This window comes from Chiroxiphia lanceolata, chromosome 21 (assembly GCF_009829145.1).
Source record: "Chiroxiphia lanceolata isolate bChiLan1 chromosome 21, bChiLan1.pri, whole genome shotgun sequence".
Lineage (NCBI taxonomy): Eukaryota > Metazoa > Chordata > Aves > Passeriformes > Pipridae > Chiroxiphia > Chiroxiphia lanceolata.
The window spans coordinates 739537-764600 of NC_045657.1; the positions used below are offsets into that span (position 1 = coordinate 739537).

Below are 25064 nucleotides of genomic sequence, written 5' to 3' on the forward strand. Positions count from 1 at the left end.
CCCACAAAATTATGTTCCCCCTTTTCTTAAACAGCATCTGTTTTGTGAAGCCATATTCATAGAAAATCCCCAAATCAACAATTAGGAGCATATGTAAATGTGCGATTACAGTTCTTTTTCTTCCATTGACAAGTTCCCCTTCCCGTGCCGGAGCGGAGCGGGCGCTGCGCTCCCCGCGCCGGGCACTGCCCGGGAGCCGCCCGCGCCGCCGTATCTGCTGCTCGCAGCCGATCGCTGGGGGCCACTTTAACAACAAAGAACCTAAAGTCAATTGTTTCTCCAGTGAATGGGCGTCTGTTCTCAGCATATATTTACCCAGGCGTTCGGGGCAGATTTTTACCATTAAATCGGAGGCTGTAGAACATGGTTGTTGTACAAATATTTACATTAGTGCTGACCACAGCCTTATTGCGGCACTCGGAGAGAACAATATTCCCAGCCCTGTCACCCCGGTTTGGAGGCCCGAGTCTCGCTCTCGGCCACAAAGCCGGAGCGCCGCTCGCCCTCCCTGCACGTGCGGAGCAATGAGCTGATTCCATCGGACACGAGCGGCCGGAGCACGGCACTTCCATCACTTTTAGGGCGGAAAAACAAATGCCCGTTTCTTGTTTCACAGAAAACAGGACGCGAACTGTGTGTTATTTTGGGTCTCCTTTCCAGCAGGCAGTTTGCTCAGCAAGTGTTCCCAGCCCATTAAATATGACTAAACTAAATAAGAACTCGAGTCTGGAGTCCCACAGAACGCAGTCGTGCGGTTCAGCACCGATGACATCACACCCTTACGCTGCAAGACGATGCCACTTGCTCCTCTCCAAAATATTAGAGATGTAAAAGTTACATAACAATCTCGGTGATTAAACAGCAGCTGTTATGATAATCAGTCAGTAAAAGGAAATGGATTTGTTTAGTGCTAGCAACTACAATATTATTAGACTCTGGGTATATTGAAAGGAAGAAATATTTCCTTTATTGAACACAAAATACCATAAATTTAGGTAAACCGAAATTAGTTCATGTAATACACTGACATCCAAGAATTTATGTATAGAGAGTCTATCATTTAATTTTCAGACATTCAATTTCTATACTTGGTCACAGTCAAAAGGTCAAGAACCAACAAGTCAATAAGTTCCCAAGCTCCATATCGATATCACGTCACTGCCCTAACAAGTGGAAGGGAAGTAAGAAATAATTCACAAAAAAAATCCTCAGCTGCCTATGGAGGGCAAATCTCCTGCAGCGTCCTGTGTCAGTGCTGGGTGCCCAGGGAGCTGCCAACAGTGCCAAAACCTCCCCAGCCCCACGGCACCGGAGCCGGTGGCACCAGCGGGACCCAGCAGGGCTGCGGTGCCCACACCCCAGTGCCCACTCTGCCGTCCATGGGCTTGCTTTCCCCTCTTCACCCAGTGCAACAAAGGAAAGAAATACGAGGCAGAAAAACTGATACTTTCCACTCTATTTGAATAACAAGTGAAATCCTAAAAATCCCTCCACTGCATGTTATTACCAAGTGTATCTCCAGGTTTTATAGTGACAGGACTGTGCTATAATTTCTGAGAAAACCTCAGCATAAAGCTCCATAAACCCAACCACTCCTGTAATGTATCACCTTATCTAGTGCACAATCATTTCCACAACTTTTCATGTTAGTATAATTTGTTCAAAAATGGTAATAAATACATCCTTGAAGTCAAATAAGAATCATTGCACAATCTACTGTAACTTGTTCTTACTAGTGACAGTCAATCACGCTCCCAGGATCTTGCATGAAAGAAAATAAGCAAACATTTGGGTGTTCTGTAATTACAAACCTCAGTAAAAGCACACTTCCTTCTTTAATCAACAAATATATGAAAGTGTGTTTGAAACAGCCTTTTGAGTGTGCCATCCTGCCTCAAACAGCCACCGCACAAGGGAAGCGCCGATCCCCAGCAACGGGAGCAAACGGTCCCTTTCTGTACTGAGCAAACCAACCACCAAGGCAGGAAACCCCAATACCCTTCTGCCAGAGGTCTAACCATGGATTAAAAAACCAAACATTCCTGATTAAAGCCAAGAAAAGGAGAAGTCTAAGGAATGCCTAATCTCTTCATCTCAGGAGGCAAGATGGCTGCGGCTCACCACGACTGGAACGACGTGGATACTGTAAATAGTGTTGATAGATTACCTCTTCTGTAGCAATTTTAGTTAGAACCAATACTTGATAAAAATATTTCTTTTTAACACACAGCACCAACTCAACACAACCTTCACTAAAAAATCTGACAGATAATATTCCCATTTTAAAGACAGGACAAGTGAGCTCTTGCATTCGCATCCATGAGGTGATGGCCGAGCTCCGGGTCTGCTCCAAGGTCACCACATCCCTGCTCACTTTAAAGTGTGAGGAAAGTTTCTTCCCAAATCAACAGCAGCACCAGGACTCAAACCAGCAATGCCAGGATTTCCTCTCCAGCACCGCCTCCTGCCGAAACAACACCATCAGGATCTACTGGTACTGGGAAAGTTAAGGCTGGCCTCAGAACATTTTCATTACTTAGTTCTTTTGTTCAACAATCTGAAGCCCCAAATGAGCAGCTGGAGCCCAGCAACACTTCCTTTTGCTGCCTGTGAGAACTGACTTCGCAGTGTCGGGTGATGTTTTGTTCCTCTCAGTATCAAAAAGGTTCACTATGACAACTAAAGTTTTGGGTTATAAATTCCTGATGGGATTCTTTGGGCCGAGCTCTGGGGAGCTGCGGGCGACCAGGGCCATCCCACTTCCCATGAAAACCACCCCAGGGCCCCTTTGCTGGGGGCGGGCGGGCGCCGAGGGCAGGGACGGCGGGCAGGGACCCGCAGTGCACGTGCCAGTTGTCCTGTGCCGACGTGAAAACCCCTGTGGCTGCGGGGAAACCGCCGTGGTTTGTGTCTCATGTGGTTCATGTTAAAAATTTCCCAACAGTGATAGACTTCAGCTGCCAGGATCAGGGAGAGCATGTGCATCCAGCATGAACAGCCCCCGCACGCAGCTCTCGGGCATTTCTTTATCCTTTTTCCTTTCTTTAAAATAACTATTGGGGCTCATAACAAGCACTGTCACTCCAGCACTGCTCCCCTGATTGACTTTGCGACAACGATCTGTGCAGGAGACGGGCACTCAAACAGCCAACGTTCTGCCACGCTCAGGCAAAGAGGACTAGAGAGGCTTGGGTTGGGTTTGCTCTGGGTTTATTTTTTGATAAATTTATGTTCAAATTCCAGAATTATTTCTCTGATTTTTTTTTTAAACAGTACTGTAAAAAGAAAACTAATCACAAAACTGTAGTAAAGCAATTCTGAGGCTGAATGAAAACAACACACACAAAAAAAACCCCAACCCCCAAAAAAACAGAGGAAAATTTGAACTAGATCGGAACCTCTCATCCTTGAGCCATCCTGGAGTGTCCTGCTACTGCAGAGGTCTCAGCACAGTGATCTTATGTATCATATATGCTCTAATAAATAGGTTCAATGAGTTGAGTTAAGGGCAGAGTTTAACTATTAACTCCAAATTTCCTCGCTCTTATGGCTGTAAGTCAATCCCTTAATGTTACTTTAACACAATTTCTGGCAGTTGAATAAAATCTATGGTCAATATTACAACCCCTTCCTTCCTAAAGGAAGGAAAATACACATGTGATTTGCATCAGAAACGCTGTGGGTGAGTGGGGGTGACAAATGGTCACAGCCCCATTGGCCAGGAATCCAAGCCTTCCATTTGCCTTCAGCTGGTCGGGCCCTCGTTATCCCAATCCCAAAACCTGCAGAACTGGCACAACTACCTCCACACAGGTGCAGTTCTCAGCACAGGAGCTGTGAGCAGGCAGAGAGGTTATAATACAAAGCTGTAAGATATATCTAAAATAATCCCACAAAAATCAGATGACACAAAGAATTCTAATACTTTCCTTTTGTTAAGATACAGTAACTGAGAATACAATGAAATTCTTCATGTTCAGTATCTCCCATTAGATCAATTAATATTCAGAGAAAGGCTTTAACATGAAGTTTAAATAATCATAGAAGGAGAAAAAGAACCACCAATGTTCTAGAAGCTTCTCTAGACCTTTCAATCAATTTTATTTATATGCAAAACCAAGAGAAACTCAGAAAAAACAAAGCTCCTCCTGATGCTAAAGCTCTCAATTTACTGACAGGCAAATGGCTTCATGCTGCCACTTAATCTCATTTCTTGCATAATGCCCTCTAATTAGCATATCAAAGTGAATTAATACTTCTAGGGCATTAGCAATGGGAAAATCTGCTCCAGGCTTCACAATAGCAGTTAAGCAAGAGCCAAGAAATCCTCAAAAACACCACAAACCACTTTGCATTGCAAAACTGTTCAATTTATTTATCCTCTCTCTCTAAACACTTTTACCGCACACTGTTTTACTACTGTTCACCAAACAAAATGATAATTGCCAAAGTTACCAGCATCTGTAATGCCTGTTTAGAATCTTAATTTAGATTGTGTACTTGAAGCTCTCTAGATGCTTCCATTGACCCCGTCGTACACCACAGACACACTGGAAAACTGTTGTTCTTTTAAAAAATGCTGTCAGGATATTATTATTAAATTCCATTTTCTGCTTACAATAAATGATTAAAAATTAAATAATCTATGACAAAGCCACCTGCTGGACAATGAGGAATGAGAGATTGGCTTAAAATGTTGATGCATTACTGAAGTATAGCAAAAGGGTTGGACCTGTAAACACATGATACAAACGCACCCCCCTTCCAGGTGATGTGTTCTTAGGACATGGGATATTCAGTGATTCACATTGTTACAATCCATATGACTGTGCAACACACATTGAACTGATCATGAACAAAAGAACTGAAACACCTAAGAGAGTATAAAATTAAAGTACATGCATCATGACTTTTACTATATGCTTTTATGCAAAACATGCTATTTTTATCCAATTCCTGACACAATAAACACGTTTGAGATGTTACAATCAGAGATCAGAGCTTTTCCCCTCTAAAAAATATTTTCAGATTCTACATTCAATCACAGGTCACTTTGCAAAATACAAATTATAATTTATAAACAAGGTCTAAAAACCCCTGAAACTTCATTACCTTAGTGCTCCACATCAGTCTTTAAAGAGAGAAAAAGAACATACAGAAAAAAAAAAACCAACACCCAAACCCTTCCCCTCAACCCTCATACTCCCAGCCTAAGCCCAGGAAGGGGCTGGAGCACCAAGGGAAGGCCAGTAACAAAGAGTGGAAGAAAAGCCAGAGTCAGTGGGATTTTCTGCATTTCTGTTCGCAACATGAAGGGGGGAAAAAGTATAGGAATAACAAAATAAATTACGCTGGATATTTATCTGGTACTTTGAGCCTTCCTGAAGAATGTGCACTCCTGAAAAATATATAGTGTTCAAGGACCAGGCTGCATTACCTTTCCTATTTAAATCCCCGCTTCCTCCCCCGGTCCCGGCAGCACTATGGAGGAGCTCTAATGTCCAGCTGGGCTGCACTATTCATCTGTTTGGCTGATGAACTACTCCAACTCTATAAAACCATGAACTGTAAGAGCTGACAGAAACTTTAATAATTTATATTAAATATTGATGTGAATTATTTACTCCATTCACACTTAAAGCCAGGCATTGCCTACCAGAGAAAAGCAAACGTGACAAAAGGTCAACACGCTGGTGAGAAAAGGCAGGCGGTGTCAGGCATGTGTTATCTGAACCATGCTGATCACCTTGATAAGCGAAGAGCATTAAACATGACTGCTGAGCAAACAAACAAAGCATTCTTCTCAGGGTGTCAATCCCGGCCCTCCGACAGCTCCAGCTAATTCCACTGCCACGCCGGGACCGCAACTCCGCTCGGGGCTCCGCTGCTTTGGGCTCGCTCGCGCACGGATTCACATTCATTCCTGCTGTTCATAAAAATATTCATCGAACCATCATGTGCACGATGTGCAAGGAATTGAAAAACAGCCTAAAATCCGAGGGCAGATCCAAACCGGACTGCTGTGCGCTCCGCTCCGTAATCATTAATACAGCCTTCACCCGGATTTAAATATTGCGTTACATTTGTAACAATTTAGAATGTCTAATTCTGCTTATATTTGTCTACGGTAGACTGCAAATATCATTATATTAATGTTTCACACAAATCAATGTTTAAATTGAAAAAAGACAGCATAATATCCGTATCATACAACTTTTCTATTGAAAGCTGCAGGAACAGAGCTTGATAAATGTGTTAAATCCTGTAAAAAAAAAAAAAAAGGACTGTTTTGCATTCCCTACATGCCATGATAATAATTTATCTCTGAATGCAAAAATTCCTGAACTTACAGCAAGCATCCTAAAATACACCACATGGTAACTCCTATAATTTGATATTTTCAGATAAGCAAGCAAATGTCGAATTCAAAGGTAAATTGGAAGGACATGAAAGATAGCTATAAAATAAAATAAATCACTGCTTCTGGTTAAATTAGTATTGACAGGTAGGGCCAAATTTATCCTCTACAGAGGGCAAAAAAAATTCTCAGGAACACTGATCCCAGTACTCCAGGTAAAGATGGATTTTTAAATGCAGCAAGGAGCACCAGCGAAGCACTGAAGGTAAGTACAGTCACAGGTTCTGTAAGACTAAGTACCACCAATTTCTCTAATGCCCATAATCACCAAATCCCCATTTTCTCAACCCGAGAAGTGCCCTGGTAGAAATCCACCACAGAACTAGGCTGCTGATAATTAATGTGTCGGAAACAGATGACCAAACGACAGTCAAGACACTTTATTCAATTTATTTTTTCCTAGTAAGACGTTTATGAAGAAAAGCAATGTCATTGCCATAAGGACAGTGCAAACAACCAAACGTTCTGCTGCACGGCATCATTTGTAATACATCTGCTGGCAATTAAAAAAAAAAACATTCAAAAGTACAACCACTGGGTTGGTGACAAACCTTGGTACTGAAGCATGAGAAGGGAAACAAAAGCTAAATAATTTAAGCTGAGCTGGACGCACATACACACAGCGCTGACTTCCTCAGGTAGTCAGGGCACAGCAAAATATGTATTTAGCAGCTCGAAAAAAACGTCAGGACTGCACATAAATATTTTAAGCAGCTAAAGGAAGTAACAATAACATCACAGCTGATATTTAGAAAATAGCCCACACACGCACACACATATATATGTATGCTATCAGTGCCATTTCATTGTTCCATCTGAATCCCCTTGTGTTCAGCAGGATTGCCAGGATTGTGGGTTATCGTGTATTATTGCGAGTTGTTGTCACTAAATGATAGTTTACAAACACTGAGAAGTTGAAATTTGTGCAGTGCAAGGGCAGAGTGCTGTGACTGGGTTTTTACATCCCCGCGGTGCCGACAGGGGTTAACATTTTCCAGCTCTGCCAGAGCCAAGGCAAAGCCAGTGCTGCTCCAAGGAGTCCCCTCGCCGCGGGTTACAGGCTCTGCAGCATATTGACAAGGGGCGTTCCTGAGGAGTTGGGCCATGTCATCAATAAGGAGCTTTGCAGCCAGGCAGGGCCCGATGCAGCCCTTTAATCACTGGGACAGCAGTGCACAGCTATTTACAGTTGTAGCAATAAAAATAAAGGTTTTAGCTTACACAGGAACAGCAAGGAATTAACCCCGTGGTTAACGGCACAAGTTGTCTGGTTTTCAGAGCTTTTTTTTTTTTTCATTCTTTGAAACAAAATTCTGAGTAAGGGGAGAACATTCTTAATGAACATTTTCCTCCTCTCTCTTTAGACATAAAAAATAGTTGCAGCAGCCCGAGCAGCCGAGCAGGCCTTTCGCTTCCCCTGCGGACACCTCCTGCAGTCGAGAAGTTCATTAAGTTTTATGATCTTCCCAAGTCAGTCCTGCTTATAAGCCTCACAAAGGCCACAAATCTGGCAAACCATCATGTATGCCATTAGGCTTTACTAGGAAATGAATGCTATTTAGGGGTGGTGGTGACAGTAAATTCGGGGTTGGTTGGCAGCTATCATTGTTGCTGCTGGACTTAGGGAAATAAATAAATAACTGTATACGTGTACGCAGATACGCACACGGATTCAGACATTTTTATAAATGTGTGATCCTATCTGTACAAGTGATTTCTAAAGACAAAAACCCAAACCATCTATCAACACAGTCCAGGACCTAATAATATGTCGTTCCATTGGGAAATAATTGCAATTCCCTAGGACATTTTAAGACTACCAGAATGAATATATTTTCACTTCTTTCTTCATGAGAATAACCAAGACCACAGGTAGAGCAAGGTCCTAATGGAAGCTTAATCAAATCACCAATCTGAAGGCATTTTAGTCCGTAAAGAAGAGCTATTAAAAAAAACCAAAGGTGCAAATCAGTTTTTGATTCCTCCTGGCAGGAAGTGAGGGGATGGACTGTGACACAGGTATGCAACAGATGTGAGTGTGCGCTGCACGGGCAACTTCCCTGCTCCAGTGACACCTCAGAGAAGGGGTAAAACAGCAGAGTGGAGTCACCAGACACTCACTTGCTCATCTCCCTGTTTTATTGGAGGGGCTTCGGTAGAACTTTGGCATCATTTTTCTTTGAACTAATTAAAGCCAGAGGTGGCAGTTTCTTTACGAACACCATGCTACCTTGTGGTTGCCTCTCAGAATGCACACCACTATTAATAGCTGTAAAGCCCTTAAATGAATTATGCAGCACTTTTGAAAATGTTAAAAATGTTGAAAAAGAAATGTCAGGCTAAATTCAGTAACTCAGTGATTTGCTTTGTACATGGTAAATACCTCACAGGGAGAAAAAATAAAAATCTTCAGCTCCTGACCCTGTGTGAGGCTTTCAGAAATGAGATGCAACCATTAACCCTTGTGGGGAAGTGACAGAGTGGCTCCACCTAAACTGAGGATTCCTCCTCGCGCTCTCTCCTGGACAGTCTCACAAAGTCCTCACTGACTGCACCGAAAAGTACTGATGTGTAAATAGATACATAATTCAATACAAAAATTACTTAAATATTGCATGACTTATTTCTGAGCAGACATGACTGCAACTCCACTTTCTGCTAGGCTCCAGCCTCTCTCCTCATCTCTCGGAAGAAGGTAGCAATAAAGCCATCATGGCAATTCCCACACCCAGGTAAACTTTGCTTCTGATCAATTCTGGAAGAATTAAACACCGGCACATGACCCCACTGGAGGCAGGTTTAAGCACTCGGACCACAAGACAATGAGGAGCCCCAGCGGGAGGGGGACACCTCTGCTTTAACTGCATCTCAGACCCTTCCTCGTCCTTCCAGTTCAGAATTGCTTAAGCCATTCCCTACGAAAACAGCTTCCAGAAAGAAAACAGGCTACAATTTATTTTCACATTTTCTTTGCTTTAGCACGCTAAATAAAGCCTGCACAGACATTTCACCTCAACTGTGAGACTCTGAGCGAAGGTCCCCCTCCGGGAACAGTTTTTGGTGGGGGTGTGGATCCATCTCCATCAATCACCCGGGGCATTAATCCTGTCCCTCCCGCGCTGCCGGCCTGGCAGGAGCGCGCCTTTGGGCAGGCAGACGCCTTCACTCTTTGTTGGTTCCCAGCGATTTCACAAAAGAGGTAACTCGCAAACTTGGCTCGACTTCTTGCAGTATAAAGGCAGGATCTCAACTTAGAAGTTATCACTGAAACACCCCAAAAGGTTTCAGATCAGAAAGTCTCTTGTCAGGTTCCCTCTCGCCTGCGAGACGGTGGCGGCCTCACAAGCACCCTGTGCCAGTAATCCCGCTGCTGAAAGGACTCGGGCTTTCCTCGAAGCTCACCTCTGACATGTGGCTGACTACACTTGCCTTTCAAAACACCGAGGCTAAGCCCTCTGCAAATAAAGTGACCGCGGGACCTACGCCTGTCTCCTTAATTGAAATCTGCCTCCTGCAAATGTCTGAACACCGAGGGCAGGCTGCTTTCTGGCTCCGGAGCAGGATGGGCAAAAAAGTTTAGGGAAAGGCAGGAAACAAACGCAAGCCAAAGCAGGATGGAAAGGGCTTATGAGCTGATCGAGGCGGAACATAGGTAGGTGGGGAGGGAGGGCAGGAGAGGGATCATTCCCCTTATCCTGGGTAATATAATGCAACATAAAGCAGAATCAATCTTAATATTCACAACACAGTCAATACCCTAGTGCTTAGCTGTCAGCAGGAACTGAAGTGGATCCCCGGTAGCAAAGAAACCTTTGGACATAAAGCAACATAATTCACGGAGAACCGCACGCTCCGGGCTCCACAGCTCAGATTTGCAATGATTTCACATTGGGTTGTTTTCATCCAGTTTTATATTTTCAGTGTGGAATTAAGCCGAATGTGATTGAGGATCACATAGTGCTAAAAAGCCAGGCAATGGCTTTAGCTATATGCGAATAAATGGCTACTTATTTTTAAATCCAGATCATAATGAATGTTTTTCTTATTGTTAAATGTTCTTATTATTCTCAAATGTGATTATGCTCATTATTCTTATTATCATAAAATTCCCTTATTTTCATAGTACAAAGCAGTATACTTTGCAAATTTTCTTCTTTAAAAAAAAATAATTCTCTATAAATTCAGTGATGTGAAAAAATTGCAAAAAAATCCCCTAAAATGCCCCTAAGGAAAACACGGGGTTTATTCGTGTCGCGTTAATGTAGAGGAAAAAAATTCTTTTTGTACTTTTGAGACGATTTTTGAGAATTTCGGCGTTTAAAAGCCCGGCGCCCGGGAGGCACCGGAGCCGCGCCGGGCACAGGAGCGGGGTCGGGGCGGCCGCGGGGTCGGCTCGGCCCCCCGCCCTCACAAGGCTGCCGGCCCCGGGGCCGCAGCCCGCGGCCACACCGCCCTCACAACTCTTTCACACGCTGTCTGGCGCTCAAAAGGCAGCGCGGGCGCCCCGGGGGCGGCGAGGGGGGACCCCCGCGCCATTTCACGGCGCTGCCGCCGCCCCGGAGCGGCCCGGCCGGCGGGTCCCCGGCCCCGCGGGGCTCCCCGCGCCCGGCCCGGCCCGGCCCCCGCCCCCGGCAGCGCCGTGAGGGCAGCGCGGCCGCGGCGCTGCCCGGCGGCGGCGGAAGGCGGCAGCGCTAAGATGGCTGCGGCGGCGGCGGCGCGGGCGGCCCGTACCTGTTTTCTCCTTGATCTCGCAGAGGACGCTGAACAGGGCGGGTTTCATCCTGTGGCAGTTCAGGGCGTGTTTCCTTGAAGAGAGCACAGGACAAGCGGTTAACGCCGGGCTCCGGCAACATGGCGCCTTCCCGAGCCCCGCGCTGGGGCCGCGCGCCCCGGCCGGGGGTCCCGGGGCCGCGGGCAGCGAGGGGCGGCCGGACCCTCCCTCACCCCGCTTCACTTTTAAACCGAATTATCTTGGTGCAAACGCCGCCCTAACCGGGGGGATAAATCACCCCCCACACCTTGTCCCCGTCCTGCGATATTAGAACTGATTTATTAAGGAGGATGGGGGGGAGGGGATGGTGCAGAGTTAACATTGTTTTTGTATTTATTGTGATTTAATACGGCCAGGGCTTGGTTTGGGTTTTATTCACACACACACACCCCTCTCCTGCAGCAGTATCTAGTCAGGTTTATAATTCATCTGCCGCCACTTTGAGACAAGAAAGAAAGAAAGAAAGGGACAAAGTTGTACTTTTAGGGATGGCCGGCCGGACAGACAGACGGACAGACGGCGGCGCAGAGGCCGGTGTCCACCGGACAGTGTCCAGCGGGAACGGGCAGGGATCAGCCACTGCCTCCCGCACACCACAGCAACGGCAGAACCATCGCATACTTCTCCATTTATTATATCTATTTTTTTTTTAAGGAAAGAAATCATTAAATAGCAACTTTGGCTCTGCCTTGGCTGCTGGTAATTTCTCCTACGGCCCCAAGAAGTTGCTCTTAATTGTGAGACTCCGGGTCTCCGCAGAGGAGCAGGAAGAAGAGAAACAAAAACCACACACACACACCAAAAATAAAACTAAAAAAAAAAATAATAATAATTAAAAAAAAAGGACAAGGTTTAATTAGACGAAACCAACTTTGCTTGTGCCTCATCCAGGCTTTGGTCAGTGATGGTCATGATCTGATGGAGGATGTCGCCGATGTCCTGCTTCCTGCCGTCGCCGTCGGCCCCTTCGTGTCCGTGGGGAGGCGGCAGGGCCATGCCCCCCTGCACCGAGTGCCCGGCCAGGTTCACGCCGGCCAGAGTCTGCAGCATCCTGGACTGATCGTCCATGGCTCCGGGCCGGGCCGCGCTCCGGGCGGTCACGGCAGCGCCTGCCCCGCTCAGTCCCAGTGCCGCGCTCCCGACCGCGCTCTGCACACACACCACAAAAAAAAGGGGGAGAAAAAAAAAAAAAGCCAAACAAAACAATAAAAAAAAATGTAGTATTTGTGTTTTGACCGGATCTCAGCTGTTTATTCCACTCTCTTCTCCTTCCCAGGGCAGTAAATCACTCTCTTCTTTAGTTACAATCTTCTTTCATCATCATCATATTGGTGCCTCGGATAAATGAGCTGAGCAGGTTTCTGTGAGGTTTTCCTGGTACAATCTTCCTCCAAAGCTTTTTTTTTCCCCCCTTTTTATTTTTATTGTCGCTTTTTATGTCTTTCCCCACTTGTCCAAAAATCTTCTTTGAAAAAAGGCAAAATTAAAAAAAAAAAATTAAATACAAAATCAAAAAAACTCGCTTTCAAATCCTTCAGAAGTTGAGAGGGTGCAAACAGCAAAACCCACAACAAACCAGCGAACACCCCCACCCCCAAATTGCAACATAAAAAAAAGCCAAGAAAACACAATCACAGAGGGGAAAAAAAAAATTAATCGCCCTCCCCCCCAAATAACAAACGATCCCAAGTCTGTGCACGGGGGTGAGACAGCAGCAATCAAAAGTTTGAACTTGTGCAAAGAAAAGAGCGGAAATAACGGGGAAAGAACTGTAAAAAAATTAATTACACACTCTCTGCAAAGCAATGTGCAAAAATATCGGCCCGCCGGAATTTATGAGCCCCGCGCCCGGTGCCCGCGCGTGTTTTATGTTGTTTGATGGCCGCTCCGGTGAGGGATTGACAGGCTGCCAACGCCACTCACTCACCGCAGACGTGTCACCCTGTGAAGGAGCCGAGCGGCGCGCGAGAGGGAGCGGAGCGCGGGCCCCGCCCCGCCGGCCCCGCCGCCCCGCCCCGCCCGGGCCCCGCCCGCCCCGCTCCGCCCGCGCTCCTCCCGCCGGGCCCGGTGGCGCCCGCGCTCCCGCGGCGCGCGGGGGGGCGGGGCCTCGCGTGGGAGCGACGGCCGCGCTGGCCAACCGCCGCGCGCGAGGGCGGGCGCCGGTGGGGCGCCGGCCAATGGGCGCGCGCGGGGCGGTGCCGCGCCCGCCCGCCCCCGGGTAGGCCCCGCCCGCAGCGGAGGAACTTGTGATTGGTTTGTTCGAACGGTCACGGGGCGGGGCTCGCGGCCCGGGCCCGCCCCCGTTGCCGGGGCGACGCCGGGCCGGGGCCGCGCGGCCCCTCTGGGAGCGCTGGGCCCGGCCCGGCCCCGTTCGGTTCCGTTCCGCTCGGTTCCCCCGCTGCCGCCCGGGCCGGGAGCTTCGGCCGTGCGGTGGAGCCCGGGCGCAGGATGGAGGCAGCTGCTGTGCCAGGCCCGGCCGTGCCCCGAGCGCAGCCCCGCGGAGCAGCTCGGGCCGTGCGTTGCCGGGGCTAATTTCAAATTACCTTTTTGCAAATCTGCACAGACCCCCGGAAATGGGAGCAGAAAAAAGCACAGGCACCAAGGGTAATTAACACTTTATTGTCTGAAGGGTTATCTGCAGATCATTGCCACCCCACCCAAATTGTCCTCTCGTGGGACACCCCTCATGCAAGTACCCAGTTCCTTTAATTCTGACCCATTTTTTTTCACACTTTGGACAGTGTGTAACACAGCTGTTACCACAGAGACCTCTCAAGGAAGGGAAACCACATGTAGGTGTGATAAAGAGCCACAGTAGCAATTAAAATGATCCTTAACTCGCTCTATCTGTGGCGGATGGTTTCAGTGGAGCCATGGCCAAACCTCATCCCTGTCTGGCCTTCCTGGGTGTCTGCTGATGCCTCCAGCTCGGTGTTGCTCAAGCAGAGCTGTCGGCTCCTCTCAATCCCAGCTGACATCCCCACACCTTCACTTGGGCCCTGGATGCCATTGTGTGATCTGGAACCCTTTTTCCATCTCACTGGGAATGGGGATGGCTCCCAGTCAACAAGTCTGTGCTCTCACTGTTCCTCCTAGCAATTAACAAGTTCATTCACATTCCAATTGCCTTCCATTTTGATTATCCCACCACTGTCCGGTCTGAGCCAATGAGTTCTCAGGGTCATCCAACTTTACTATGACTGCTACTCCAAAGGCATTTTATTATTGGTATTATTGCAAATATTTCACAGATCTGTTTGCATTTGGCCCGAGTGCAAAGTCTCACAGATGGAAAGGACAGTTCCACTGGCATCTGAGCCAAACAGGATGGTGCTGCCTGGCCAGCCCTGGGCTCAACCCACCCCACAGGGACCCGCTCAGTCCCACCACGTCCGCACAAAGCTGCTGTGCTGTGTGAATTTTTGTACTGTTTTGTGAGGCTGAGTCCAGTCACCCCAGAGCTCTGGGCTCTGCCAGCTGCAGCCTGGGCTCCCTGGGACCTGCCCTGTGCTGGGGCAGCTCCAGTGCCTGCCCTTACTCCCCCACTGCTGCCAGACAACGGTCACCTGCTCTTCACAGGGACCTCTGCTCAGGTGCCCTCGGTGGCACTTGTGCTGTGCTGTTCCTTGTCCTTCTCAAAGGCTGTTTTTCGATGTGTGCAGCTGCTGAGACTGCCAGATCAGGCTTTCCTCTGGAATTAACCAGCAGTCTCATTACTTCCACGGGAGATTGTGGAGCCTGCACCAGCAAAGCCTGGAAAGGTGACAGGGACACACGGCCACCGGGCCAGGAACAGGCACCGACAGGAAAAGGAACCCTGGGAGCACCAGGGAACATGCACGGCTCTGGGGGGCCGGGGGTGTGAGGTGGGGGCCCCTGAGGGTGGCCGGGCTCAGCTGCTCGCCCAGGCAGCCGTGTAGGGTCAGCCCAGGGCTACCCGAGCTCCGGGATAAGCCACGGTCAGTCACTGCCCTGTGCAGCTGTTACCTCTGTTTCAGGTTCCTCCCGTTTGTGTTTGTACATCGAGTGCTACCCGCAGGTTTGTTTTAAAACCATCAAACAAACACAAGCCTCGCAGTGTTTCAAGCAAGAAATCGGAATTAAGACTGGCGCGATCCCCATCGGAAAAGCCTCCCGTGTGCGGCTCCGGGGAGCGCAGCAGCCGCTGCGGGTGTCGCCGGTACCAACCCGGTGTTTCAGGGCCTCGGAGCCCGTGCCAGCCGCCGCGTGTGCCTGTGGCGCTCCCGGTGCCGCTCCCGGTGCCGCTCCCGGCGCCGCCGCCCCGCCCGTTCCGCGCCGTCACTTCCGCGGCCGCGGCGCTTCCGGGTCGCGCGCGGCCCCGCGCCCGTCCCGCCGGCCCGGACCCGGAAGCGGCTGCGCGGCCCCGGCCCGGCCCCGGAGCGGCGGCGGCGACGCCGGTAAGTGCGGGGTGGGGGGGGCCGGGGCTGCCGCTCCCCGCGGCCCCGCGGGCTGCTCCGCACCGTGACCCCCGCCGGTGCTGCCCGGGCCCGCCGCGGGACCCCCGCGCGGTGCGGTGCCCGGCCCGGGGGGTGTCAGCCCACCCGGGACATGGCTCGGGGCCACCCCGCGGGGTCCGGGCCGGGAGGAGCCGGGCGAGGGGCAAACGGAGCGGGTCAGACGAGCGTCCGACAGCGAGGGCAGCCGGGAGCAGGTGAGTGGGGCGAGCGGCTGGAGCGGCAGAGCGGGCGCGGGCCGGGCGGGGACCCCCGCGCTGCGCTGGGAGCTCCGGGGGCCCGCAGGGTCTCAGCCTGGTGCCCTCACTTCGTCGGAATCACCCCTCACACCCCCCGTGCCCCTGTCACACGCACCCTGTCCCTTCTCCTGGCTGCTCCTGCAGCCCGCAGGGGAGGGCTCTGCCTGCCCAGGTGTTCCCAGAAGGGCACTTTTGGCACGATCCCACCCAAATGTGTTGCTGGATGGGGCTCTCGTTTCTTCACTTGTTGGCGAGTACCATCAGTCCTGGCGTCTGCACCGCAGGAACAATGTAATGGAGCAGGAAAGGTGTCCAGGAGACACGGCAATGAGTTAATTTCAGTGCTAGTGGAAGTTTGGTGATTGCCTAAATGGAGATGCCAGAGCCAAGCTTGGATTTCCTGACTGGGTTCTACACAATTTTAGGCGTCAGGGGGATTATCAAGTAGATGCAAGGCTGGGAATTAGACTCTCTCAGTTACGTTTCCAAATTCAGAACAGCTCCATTCACGGACACTTTTTTGGGTTAGATTAAAAATAAATTGAGATCAGCGTCTACATATAGACTTGTACAGAAATAACTGAAGCAGGGAATTAGAACCAATTTAGTACGTTTCTGTCTCAGTCATGTTTCAGGTCTCTGTTGTTACACTCTTTCCTCATCTGTTTGTTGGTTAAACTGTTTCACCCAGTTGCAACAAGTAGCAAGTGTTAAAATAACAAATAACGAATGTTAAAATAACAAGTAACAGCTGCGATCTTGTGTGCATTTCTTGTTGGATCAGCAAAAGCCTCAGCAGGTGAAGCAGCCTGGCACAGGGATCTGCCTTACACATTCTGTAGCAAGAATTTTGCTTCTGAAGTTGTGAGCATGAAAAGTAGACACTCGTATGGAAAGGTCAGTTATAGCAACAAATGGGACATCAAATGAACAGGATACGAGTCACAGCCCTGGGTAGGACCAGCCCATCTCCCATGTGGCAGCTCTTTTTGGAGATCACAGAATCATTGAGGTTGGGAAAGCCCTCCAAGACCATCAGGTCCAACCTTTGACCCATCCCCTCCTTGTCACCCAGCCCAGAGCACTGAGTGCCACATCCAGTCATTCCTTGGACACTTCCAGGGATGGGGACTCCAGCACCTCCCTGGGCAGCCCCTTCCAATGCCTGACCACCCTTTCCCGGAAGAAATTCCTCCTGACATCCAAGGGCATCCATTCCTCCTGACATCCATTCCTTCTGATGTCCAAGGGCAAATGGCACTTGCTGAGGAAGGTGGGGAGAGCTCAGGCTCTCTTCAGTTCTTGCCTTTCAGGTGCTGGGAGGGGCAGGTTTGAGCTGTGGGGTGCAGGGGTGTGGGAGCAGAGCTCTCACAGGGCTGTCGGTGTTGGGGGCCGTGACGCTGCCCCACACCCGGGACGTGCTGTGCAGGGAGCTGCTGCCTCAGCTGGGGTAGCAGCAGTTCTCAAGGGCTTTTCTGTTAGTGCCTCTGACACAGACCCCAAGCTGTGTTTTAATATTAATTGTGTGTGTGTGTGAGCTGAGGAGCTCCATAAAACTGTGGTGCCTGGCTGTTCACTGTCTGTCAGCTCAGTTTCTTATCCAAGGCAGCACAAGGGCAATCCCTGCCTTGTTGTATCTAAACCCGTTATTCTAAAAGCAAAACAAAGCTCCTTGAATATGTTTTGTGTGCTGTTGAAGGAGACAGATCCAAAATTAAAAGCCAGAGGAACGGCAGATTCATGTTTTGCTGGAGAAATGTGAAACTGTCTGGTTCCATTTGACATAGAGTCCCAAAGGGGCTGGAGGTCTCAGGCATTTTTAAGTAGGTCTGTGAGCATTTCTGAAGTCAGAAGCAGCTTGCACCCTGTTTTTTATGCAATAAAAATGTTTTCATACACTCAGAAGTACAATGGCAACAAACAGAAGAAAATGCAAACCCAATAGTGTTTGTTTTGACAGGTGCTGCTGTTTAGTGCCCAAACCCTGGGTGAACCCCAGTGCACAGCAGTGTCAGGGCCCAGCGAGCCCCTCTGTGGTGCCAGTGCAGAGCTGTGCACAGGCTGTGCTGAGGATCTGTGGGCTGGCTGGACCTACAGCATGTCCCAGGCTGTGTCCCAGGTCCAGCCAAGGCAACCTCTGTGAGCCTGGAGACCCCTCTGTGCCTAAAACCCAACCAGCGCAGCAGCTCTCGATATAGACAGTGAAAAGGTGAAGCTTTCTGTTTTGTTGGGTTAAGATTGAAGCTTGCATAGGTGTTTATATTTATTAGGTTTTTTAGGCTCTGGAATACCCCACTGAGAACTGACAAAACAGAAGCTCTGGTCTAATCTTTGAGCAGTTCCAGCCTGTGCTTTCATCCTTCCATCTGTGAGAAGGTATTTTATTTATCACAGAATCCCAGAATGGTTTGGGTTGGAAGGGACCTTAAAGCTCATCTCGTTCTACCCTCTGCCATGGGCAGAGACACCTTCCACTAGCCCAGGTTGCTCCAAACCCCATCCAACCTGGCCTTGGACTCTTCCAGGGATGGGGCAGCCACAGCTTCTCTGGGCAACCTGTGCCAGGGCCTCCCCACCCTTGCAGGGAAGAATTCCTTCCTAAAATCTAACCATGCCCTCCATGAGTTTGAAGCCATTGCTCCTTGTTATATTACTGCAGGCCCTTGTAAATAGCCCCTCTCTGTCTTTCTTGTAGGCTCCCTTCAGGGACTGGAAGGACACAATTAGATCACCTCTGGGCCTTCTCTTCTCCATGCTAAATAATCTCAGTTCTCTCAGCCTTTTCCCATAGGAGAGGTGCTCCATCCCTCTAATGATCTTGGTGGCTTCTTCCAGACTCTCTCCAACAGGTTGATGTCCTTTAGGAATAAATTGTTCAAGCTCAGCAAATTGTCTTTAAAGCATTTTAGGCATATGAGTGACAGCTCACGTTCCTCGTAAAAGTGCTGTTGTTGAACATGTTCCTTCCCAGCTTTCCATGAAAAAGTCCTGTCAGCTTCACCCACTCCTGGACAGGGACTGCTGTTCCCCATTCCTGGAAAAGAGCCTTCATCAGGAATAAGAGTAAAGGGAAGTGGTCATGTGTTATTTAAAAGGTATTCTGTGTTTGTTACTTTAAAGTCAGGAGAGTTAAGCCTCAAAAATTAACTCAAATACTCAGATATTTTTTCTGGATAGTAAATTCTCCTGTACACATGCTGTGAAACTGGGTCATGGGGGCTCGGGGGTGGTGGGTCATCCCAGTGTGACCCTGCAGCTGTGGTGTGTGTCAGGGAATGCCTGCAGCCAGCATGAAAAACCAAGCATAATCAAGGCATTAGAAATTAAGCAAAGTGTTTGCACATATTTAGATGAGGCAAAGCCCAGGCAAGATGCTGCATCTCCGAGCGGCCTCGAGCCCAGCATTCAGCACAATATCCGAATGAAAAATGACAACACTTTGTCATCTGTTCAAATTGATATTGCACTCTCGGCAGTGACAGCTGAAAAGGCCCACAGGTGCCATATAAAGAGGTGACCATGTTGTCATATTTCATTTAGGCATCCCTCTGCAAAGCCATAATTACCTAATTAGGTTGTTAATTAGGAGATTAGCATTTCACTATATTGATAGAATGCTCTTTGCAGGCACGAGTCTAGATACAGATTTGTCTGCCCTAATTTATAATCTCTGCATTTTTTATACTTATTTATTTGCTTAAAATCTTGATGCAAGATAGCTCAGGTTAGTGGAGAATCAACTTGTCCACAATTAAATGAAGATTTGACAAGATCAGGAAAGAGGAGAGTGAACACTTTCCATACATACCCCAATATTTTCTCCCTCCTCTAAAGCTGAATAATTAAAATATCGGAATTGGTGTAATTTGCATCCTGATTAATATGACGACAAAAATATAGCCAAATTCCAAGCAGTTCAGAAATACAGAGCTACTGCCAGATTGATTTACAGGTCTGGAAATGAACAAATAATTTGTTGGAAGTTGTGTGTAATGTAGTGTTTGCTCATCATAACTTCCCAATTCCAGTCTCCCTTGTGAGAGAGCCTCTTTAAATGACTGTAAATGATTATTTCCTTTCTAATGATAGGACCCAGAGTGTGAGTGACAGCTTCTCCAGATAAGTATTCACTCTTAAATGCACTTGAGCTTTTGCTGAAACATAGACTTGAATGTTCATATATTGCAGTTCACTTTCCTTTATCCTGCATGCCCAGGGTCTGTCTACGTTTGAGGGGCTGATTATTTGTGCTGCTGCAAATGCAGATAACCAGAACCATTTCTTTTGCAATTGCAGACAGAAGTTCACTAGGAAATTATTTCATATAACCTGAACCATAAATTTTGAAGTATGTTCATGCCATCCTGTTCCTGCTTAATATGACACTGGGGGGGAAATCAATTTTTACTTCTAATCTGTTCATCTTTTTCATTAGTTTTTAAGATCACTTTAAAGAGCTCCAGTCAGAGGTGTTTGAGTCCAGTGACTATGGAAGCCCTTGAGTGATAAGATGACCTGTAATGGTATATAATTCTTCCAGCCTTCTGTTTTGAGTTTGTTGGTAATTATTTTGGATCCAGGTCATACCTTCCACAAGTTGTGTCTTTGGAATATTTTTGTTTACCTTGAATAGGGCTTTAATTGTTTATTACTTCTTCAAGGAGGGCAGTGAATTAAAACATATTTTCTTCTAAAAAAAAAAGCAAGCTACAGCTTTGCAGAATAGGAGAGAGGAATTTTTTTCCTGCTTCTCACTTCTTATTTTATAATTTAGAGAGGAAAATGTCTTGCAGGAATTGGCTTGAGAGTTTTGTGAAGAATTTAGAGCTGCTTTTAGCCATTTGAACTGAAAGATTCTTATTCCATTGAAATTGGTGGAATTTCAAAGTTGTAGCTCTTTCCTGCAGCAGAACATTTTTAGTTGCTTGCAGTTTTCTCTGATTTTATCGTTTCTTACAGCTTGTTTAGAGGTCTGTGAACAAATTTCGTTTGTGCTTTGTGTGATATATTTTAAAGCATGAAAGGCAAAAATACCAACACTTTGTGTGAGGAAAATATTTCCTGTACTCTGACCAGGGGTGGATGCCGTGGAAAGGCGGTGCTGCCTGGGCACTGTAGGAACAGTGGCCTTCAGGTGAAGCTGCCCCGGTGGCACCACACGGTGCTCGGTGTCTGCCCTGAGGCTGTGACCTCCTCACGGGTGTGGGGGTGCCTGTTGGCACTGGTGTCACTTTGCCAAGGGAAATCCATAGTTCTGCTGGAAAACCTGTCAGGAGCCTGCGGGTGGGAGCAGGGCCGGGAGCAGTGGGTGGCAGGGGTGGGGTCCTGCCCCAGTGCTGGCGGGTTTGGGGGTGACACACAGCCTGTCCCAGCTCTGTGCAGGTGTGGGGGCAGTGACGAGACCCTCGTGCTGGGCGGCGAGAGGGAGGGGTTTTATCAAATTCAACCATGTCTGTTTAAAACAAGCCAGAAAATTCGTTCCAAAATAACTGTTTTCCCAAAAGTAGGCTGCACTCAGCATTTTTCATGCTCAAGGTCAATGGGTTGCTCTGAGAACAGCAGTGGGCAGGGGCTGACACATGGTCGCAGTCCCCCCAGTCGGTGGGTCCAGCACGGAGCGGGGTCCCCGCTGTGCCTGCTGCTGTCTGTGCTGGATGGGAAGGATGGCAGTCGTGAGGTATGTGTTTAACTTGTCCTTTCCCCTTATCTCACTCTTGCCTTGGTATCTCCTTGTCACCTGAGTAGGTTAACATGCAGATATGAATACTGCGGGTGGGGTTTTGGGTGGGGAAAGAGGAAAGCGAGACAATATTTTAATAAACACAGTGCATCAAGCAAGTGGGAGGGTCACAAGAACAGTTAACATGTTGTGATGATGAAGTTGCCTCCCCAAATTCAGCTGTGTGTTTAAGGTACAATCTGTATAGCTGCAGATCCTTTTTCAAGACCTTCGTGTCACCTCCTGAGAGCGGGATCGTTTGTTAGCGCGCTCTGAATTCCTCATTGTGCGCCGGGTTATGAATGAGGCTGATCTGCATAAAGCCCTGCTTGCCTCGCTGGGAGAGTCTGTCGCTGCCATAAATATAGCCCTGGGGTCCTGGAAGAGGAATACTGCCGATAAAAATAGTAGACTGAAATGCAGCTGTCTGATTCTACTGCAAAGTTCCTGTGAATCCTGGCGAGTCGTTCAGCCTCTTGATGGTGCAATTTGACATCTTTGGGGATGTTCTGTAACTGCAGAAGACTGATGGGGGGCTGTGCTCCCCAGGGGCCTTGGGGCACAGCAGGAACACAGCAGTGGGACCGGGGAGAAGGTGAGAAGGCACATTCATTGCTGGGGTGTTGATCAGATAATGCACAGAAAGTCAGACAGGAATAATAAAGATCAGGAAGAAAGTGAAGGGCTCTGTCCACCTGTGTGATGAATCACAGGTGTTTGCCAATCGAGACCCCAGCCTGTGTATCCTTTAGTACAGAAATACTGTTAAGGTTTTAGAGTCTTCACGTTGCTTTTTTAATTTTTGGTGTTTGCATAGAGTATGTTTGACAGCTGTCTCCAAAGTGATTTATTCAATAGTACAATATTATTTATATAAGACAGGTATTAAAAGAATTTTTTTTTTATATTTATGATTAAAGAATGTATAAGTTGCTGATGCTCAGAAAGTCCCTGAATTCCATTAAATTTATCTCCTTTGTGTGGATGCAGTGATGGTGTGTGGGTGTAGGAGTGCAGAAAGGGTGTGCTGGCAGATCTCAGCAGATCTAGAAATTGATCTTGGATCTGTAATTTTGCAGAGACTGATGATGTGGAGCCTTGGAGGTGTTCGTGTAAGATTTTGCAAAACTGAACTTTGTTTCTCTGAGTTCTTTCCCATCTCTGGAGGTCACTGTTCCTCAGTGCCATTGAATCATTTATCACCAGGAAGAACCTTTAGAATTGTGTAGGTTGCAACTATTAAATCTGACATCAAAGTCTGAACTGAATTTTGGATTTTGTGGTCTGAATTTTTTTCTGGATTTTTTTTTTAAGGGTGTTAACTGGTCAGAGAATTTCTAGTTAATATTAATTTATTGATAAATTAGTTTTAATATGTCCCTTTGAAAATTCTGAAGAGGAGGGAGAAAAAAATGTGTTTGTGTTAAACTTTAGAGTTTGAAACAGAACTTCTGGCACTTTCTCACCATTCAGGTTTCTGGGAAAAGCCGTTGCACGTGTACAGTTGGGAAGAAGCTTGGCTGATTTAGCACATGACTGTTAATGACAGGAAGTCGGGGTGCAGAGTATAAAGGTAAAACTCTCGCATCTGCTGTTACATGTTGTTAACTCCCTCAGCAGACATTAAATCATTTCAAGTACAATAATAGTGTGGGAGGTAAATTAACTAACCATTAACAATCTTATAAATACACAATTAACATGCCAACATTTATATGACACATTGATGGGGCAGCAGTAATTTTTGATTGGGAGTTTGCAGACCTTTCCAGTGCCTGAGGCTGTTGCTTAGTTAAACAAGTTTTTACCGCTCGCAGGTACGTGTGGCCTTTCCTAATCAGCCAAGTAGAAAGAATTCAATTCCAAGAACATTCTCCATGCACATTTTGGAATAGCTGTGCACTGTGGTTGTGTCTGTGCTCTCCCAGCCACACCACACTGGTCACACTGGTCACACTGGTGCAGCGTCAGGGCCTCGAGCACATCAACGATACCTTCGGGTGGGACATTTCCTTGTGGCCTCTCCCACAAGGGACAGCAAGGGGACCTTTCAGGAGCAGCCCTACTTACTCTGATGGAAAGAGTCAGAAAATTAAAAATAGAGCATGGAGTCACAGCGCTGCCAAGGCTGGCAGGAGCCTCTGGGGATCCCATCCAACTCCCAGCTCCAGGCAGGGCCAGCGAGGCTCTGGGCCATGCCCAGTTGGGCTTTGAGGGTCTCCAAGGATCCTGCTGGAGTGAATTTCACTAATAGCATAATTTATTACAATGTATGGTAGCACTAGTATATTAATAACCAGCATCATGTCAGGTTTATTTCTCTACCATTCCTTTATTGAATTCCTTCTTGCTGCTGGGTCTGTTGTTAAATATATTACTTCTGAATTTGTCTATATTTTTTAAAGCAGAAAGGGGACAGTCTCTGAAAAAAAAAACCACAACAGTATTTGTGGCCTAGGGAGGAGAAAAAAAGAGTCTAAAATTCTCAAGGCTGTAAGTCTCTGTTTATTGAGTGTTGTAATTAGAAGATGTCGATGCTTGCTGTGAGGAGGACACGTCTAGGAATGGTGGGTTTGCAATTTACAATTTGCTTTTGTCATGGTTAGATGAGAGTCCAAATAAAGGTTTACTTTTGCTCCCAACTGTTTAAATGCCAAAGCTGCTCTCTAGGCCTCTCTGTGTTAACACACCTTTCCATACACCTTTCCCCTTGGACGTGTACAGGGGAGATGATGAAATGTGTTTGCTGCTCCTGGAACAAGCTTGGCTGGTCCTTTCTTCCCCTTCCCTCTGTTAGAATGTGCCAGGAGAAGGGCAGGCTGCCTTTACCAGATTTTCATGGGATTTGGCTTTGTGTGATTGAAACATTCCTTTTCCTGTGGTATTTTCTTTTTGCTGACAACAGTTTTGCAAGGACAGGGGATTGTGGTGTTTCTGAGCTCAAAATCCCAAACACACACACTGAGCTCTGTAGCCAGGTTAAAGTGTTTTTTCTCTGGTTAGAAAAGCAGTGGGGGTTTTGAACTTCTGGAGTTTACATCTAGTCTTTCCCTGTGCGTGAGCTCAGACCGAGCCCCCCTGGCCTCCTGCCCTCAGGTGGAGGGGTCTGAGCCTGTGGCTCTGCTTGGATCCTGCTGGTCCTGCTACCTGGGTTTGCTGGGCCTGGTGCTCCTGAAGCTAGTCACCAATGGACTCCCTGCCTGAACAGGAGGAATTGTTTTTTTTCTTTTCAGTTTATTATCAGCAGGTCATTTTTTGATCCAGCTCACAGCTCCACAAGCTCTGGTGCCAGCTTTGAGAGGTGGCGGAATTCCCGGAGCAGGGACAAGGCAGGGCATGGAGTTGCCCCTTTCCAGAGTTAGCCCAGGCTTGAATTAAACTGACATAACTACAAATCCACAGCTGCAGAAAATCAGATAACAGTGTGAACGTGGTTTGGGTT

At 47.7% G+C, this 25064-nt stretch overlaps 2 protein-coding genes and 1 long non-coding RNA gene across 12 annotated transcripts in view; 2 read left to right on the forward strand and 1 right to left on the reverse strand.

Moving 5' to 3' along the window:
- PBX3 (PBX homeobox 3) overlaps positions 1 to 13177 on the reverse strand; it is a 104503-nt gene extending 91326 nt beyond the window's left edge. For 2 of the 7 annotated variants that reach the window (XM_032708170.1, XM_032708177.1), the window contains exons 1-2: positions 12061 to 13171; positions 11150 to 11223 (exon numbers count right to left, since the gene is read on the reverse strand). In XM_032708170.1, the coding sequence (XP_032564061.1) occupies positions 11150 to 11223; positions 12061 to 12257 (271 nt within the window). In that variant the 5' untranslated portion in view covers positions 12258 to 13171. Of the gene's footprint in view, positions 1 to 11149; positions 11224 to 12060 lie in introns of all 7 variants that reach the window. The other 5 variants (XM_032708175.1, XM_032708173.1, XM_032708171.1 and 2 more) reach the window with 5 other exon arrangements.
- A 428-nt stretch (positions 13178 to 13605) lies between these two features.
- On the forward strand, positions 13606 to 14031 carry LOC116797213. The gene is made up of 2 exons (XR_004360592.1): positions 13606 to 13793; positions 13931 to 14031. It is a non-coding gene; the product is annotated as an uncharacterized LOC116797213 (long non-coding RNA).
- A 1528-nt stretch (positions 14032 to 15559) lies between these two features.
- The window catches only part of MAPKAP1 (MAPK associated protein 1), an 89471-nt gene continuing 79966 nt past the window's right edge, over positions 15560 to 25064 (forward strand). Inside the window, exons 1-2 of one of the 4 annotated variants that reach the window (XM_032708400.1) lie at positions 15843 to 15861; positions 23096 to 23195. The gene's annotated coding sequence lies outside the window, so the exon portion shown is untranslated. Of the gene's footprint in view, positions 15608 to 15791; positions 15862 to 23095; positions 23196 to 25064 lie in introns of those variants that run through there. The other 3 variants (XM_032708401.1, XM_032708402.1, XM_032708403.1) reach the window with 3 other exon arrangements.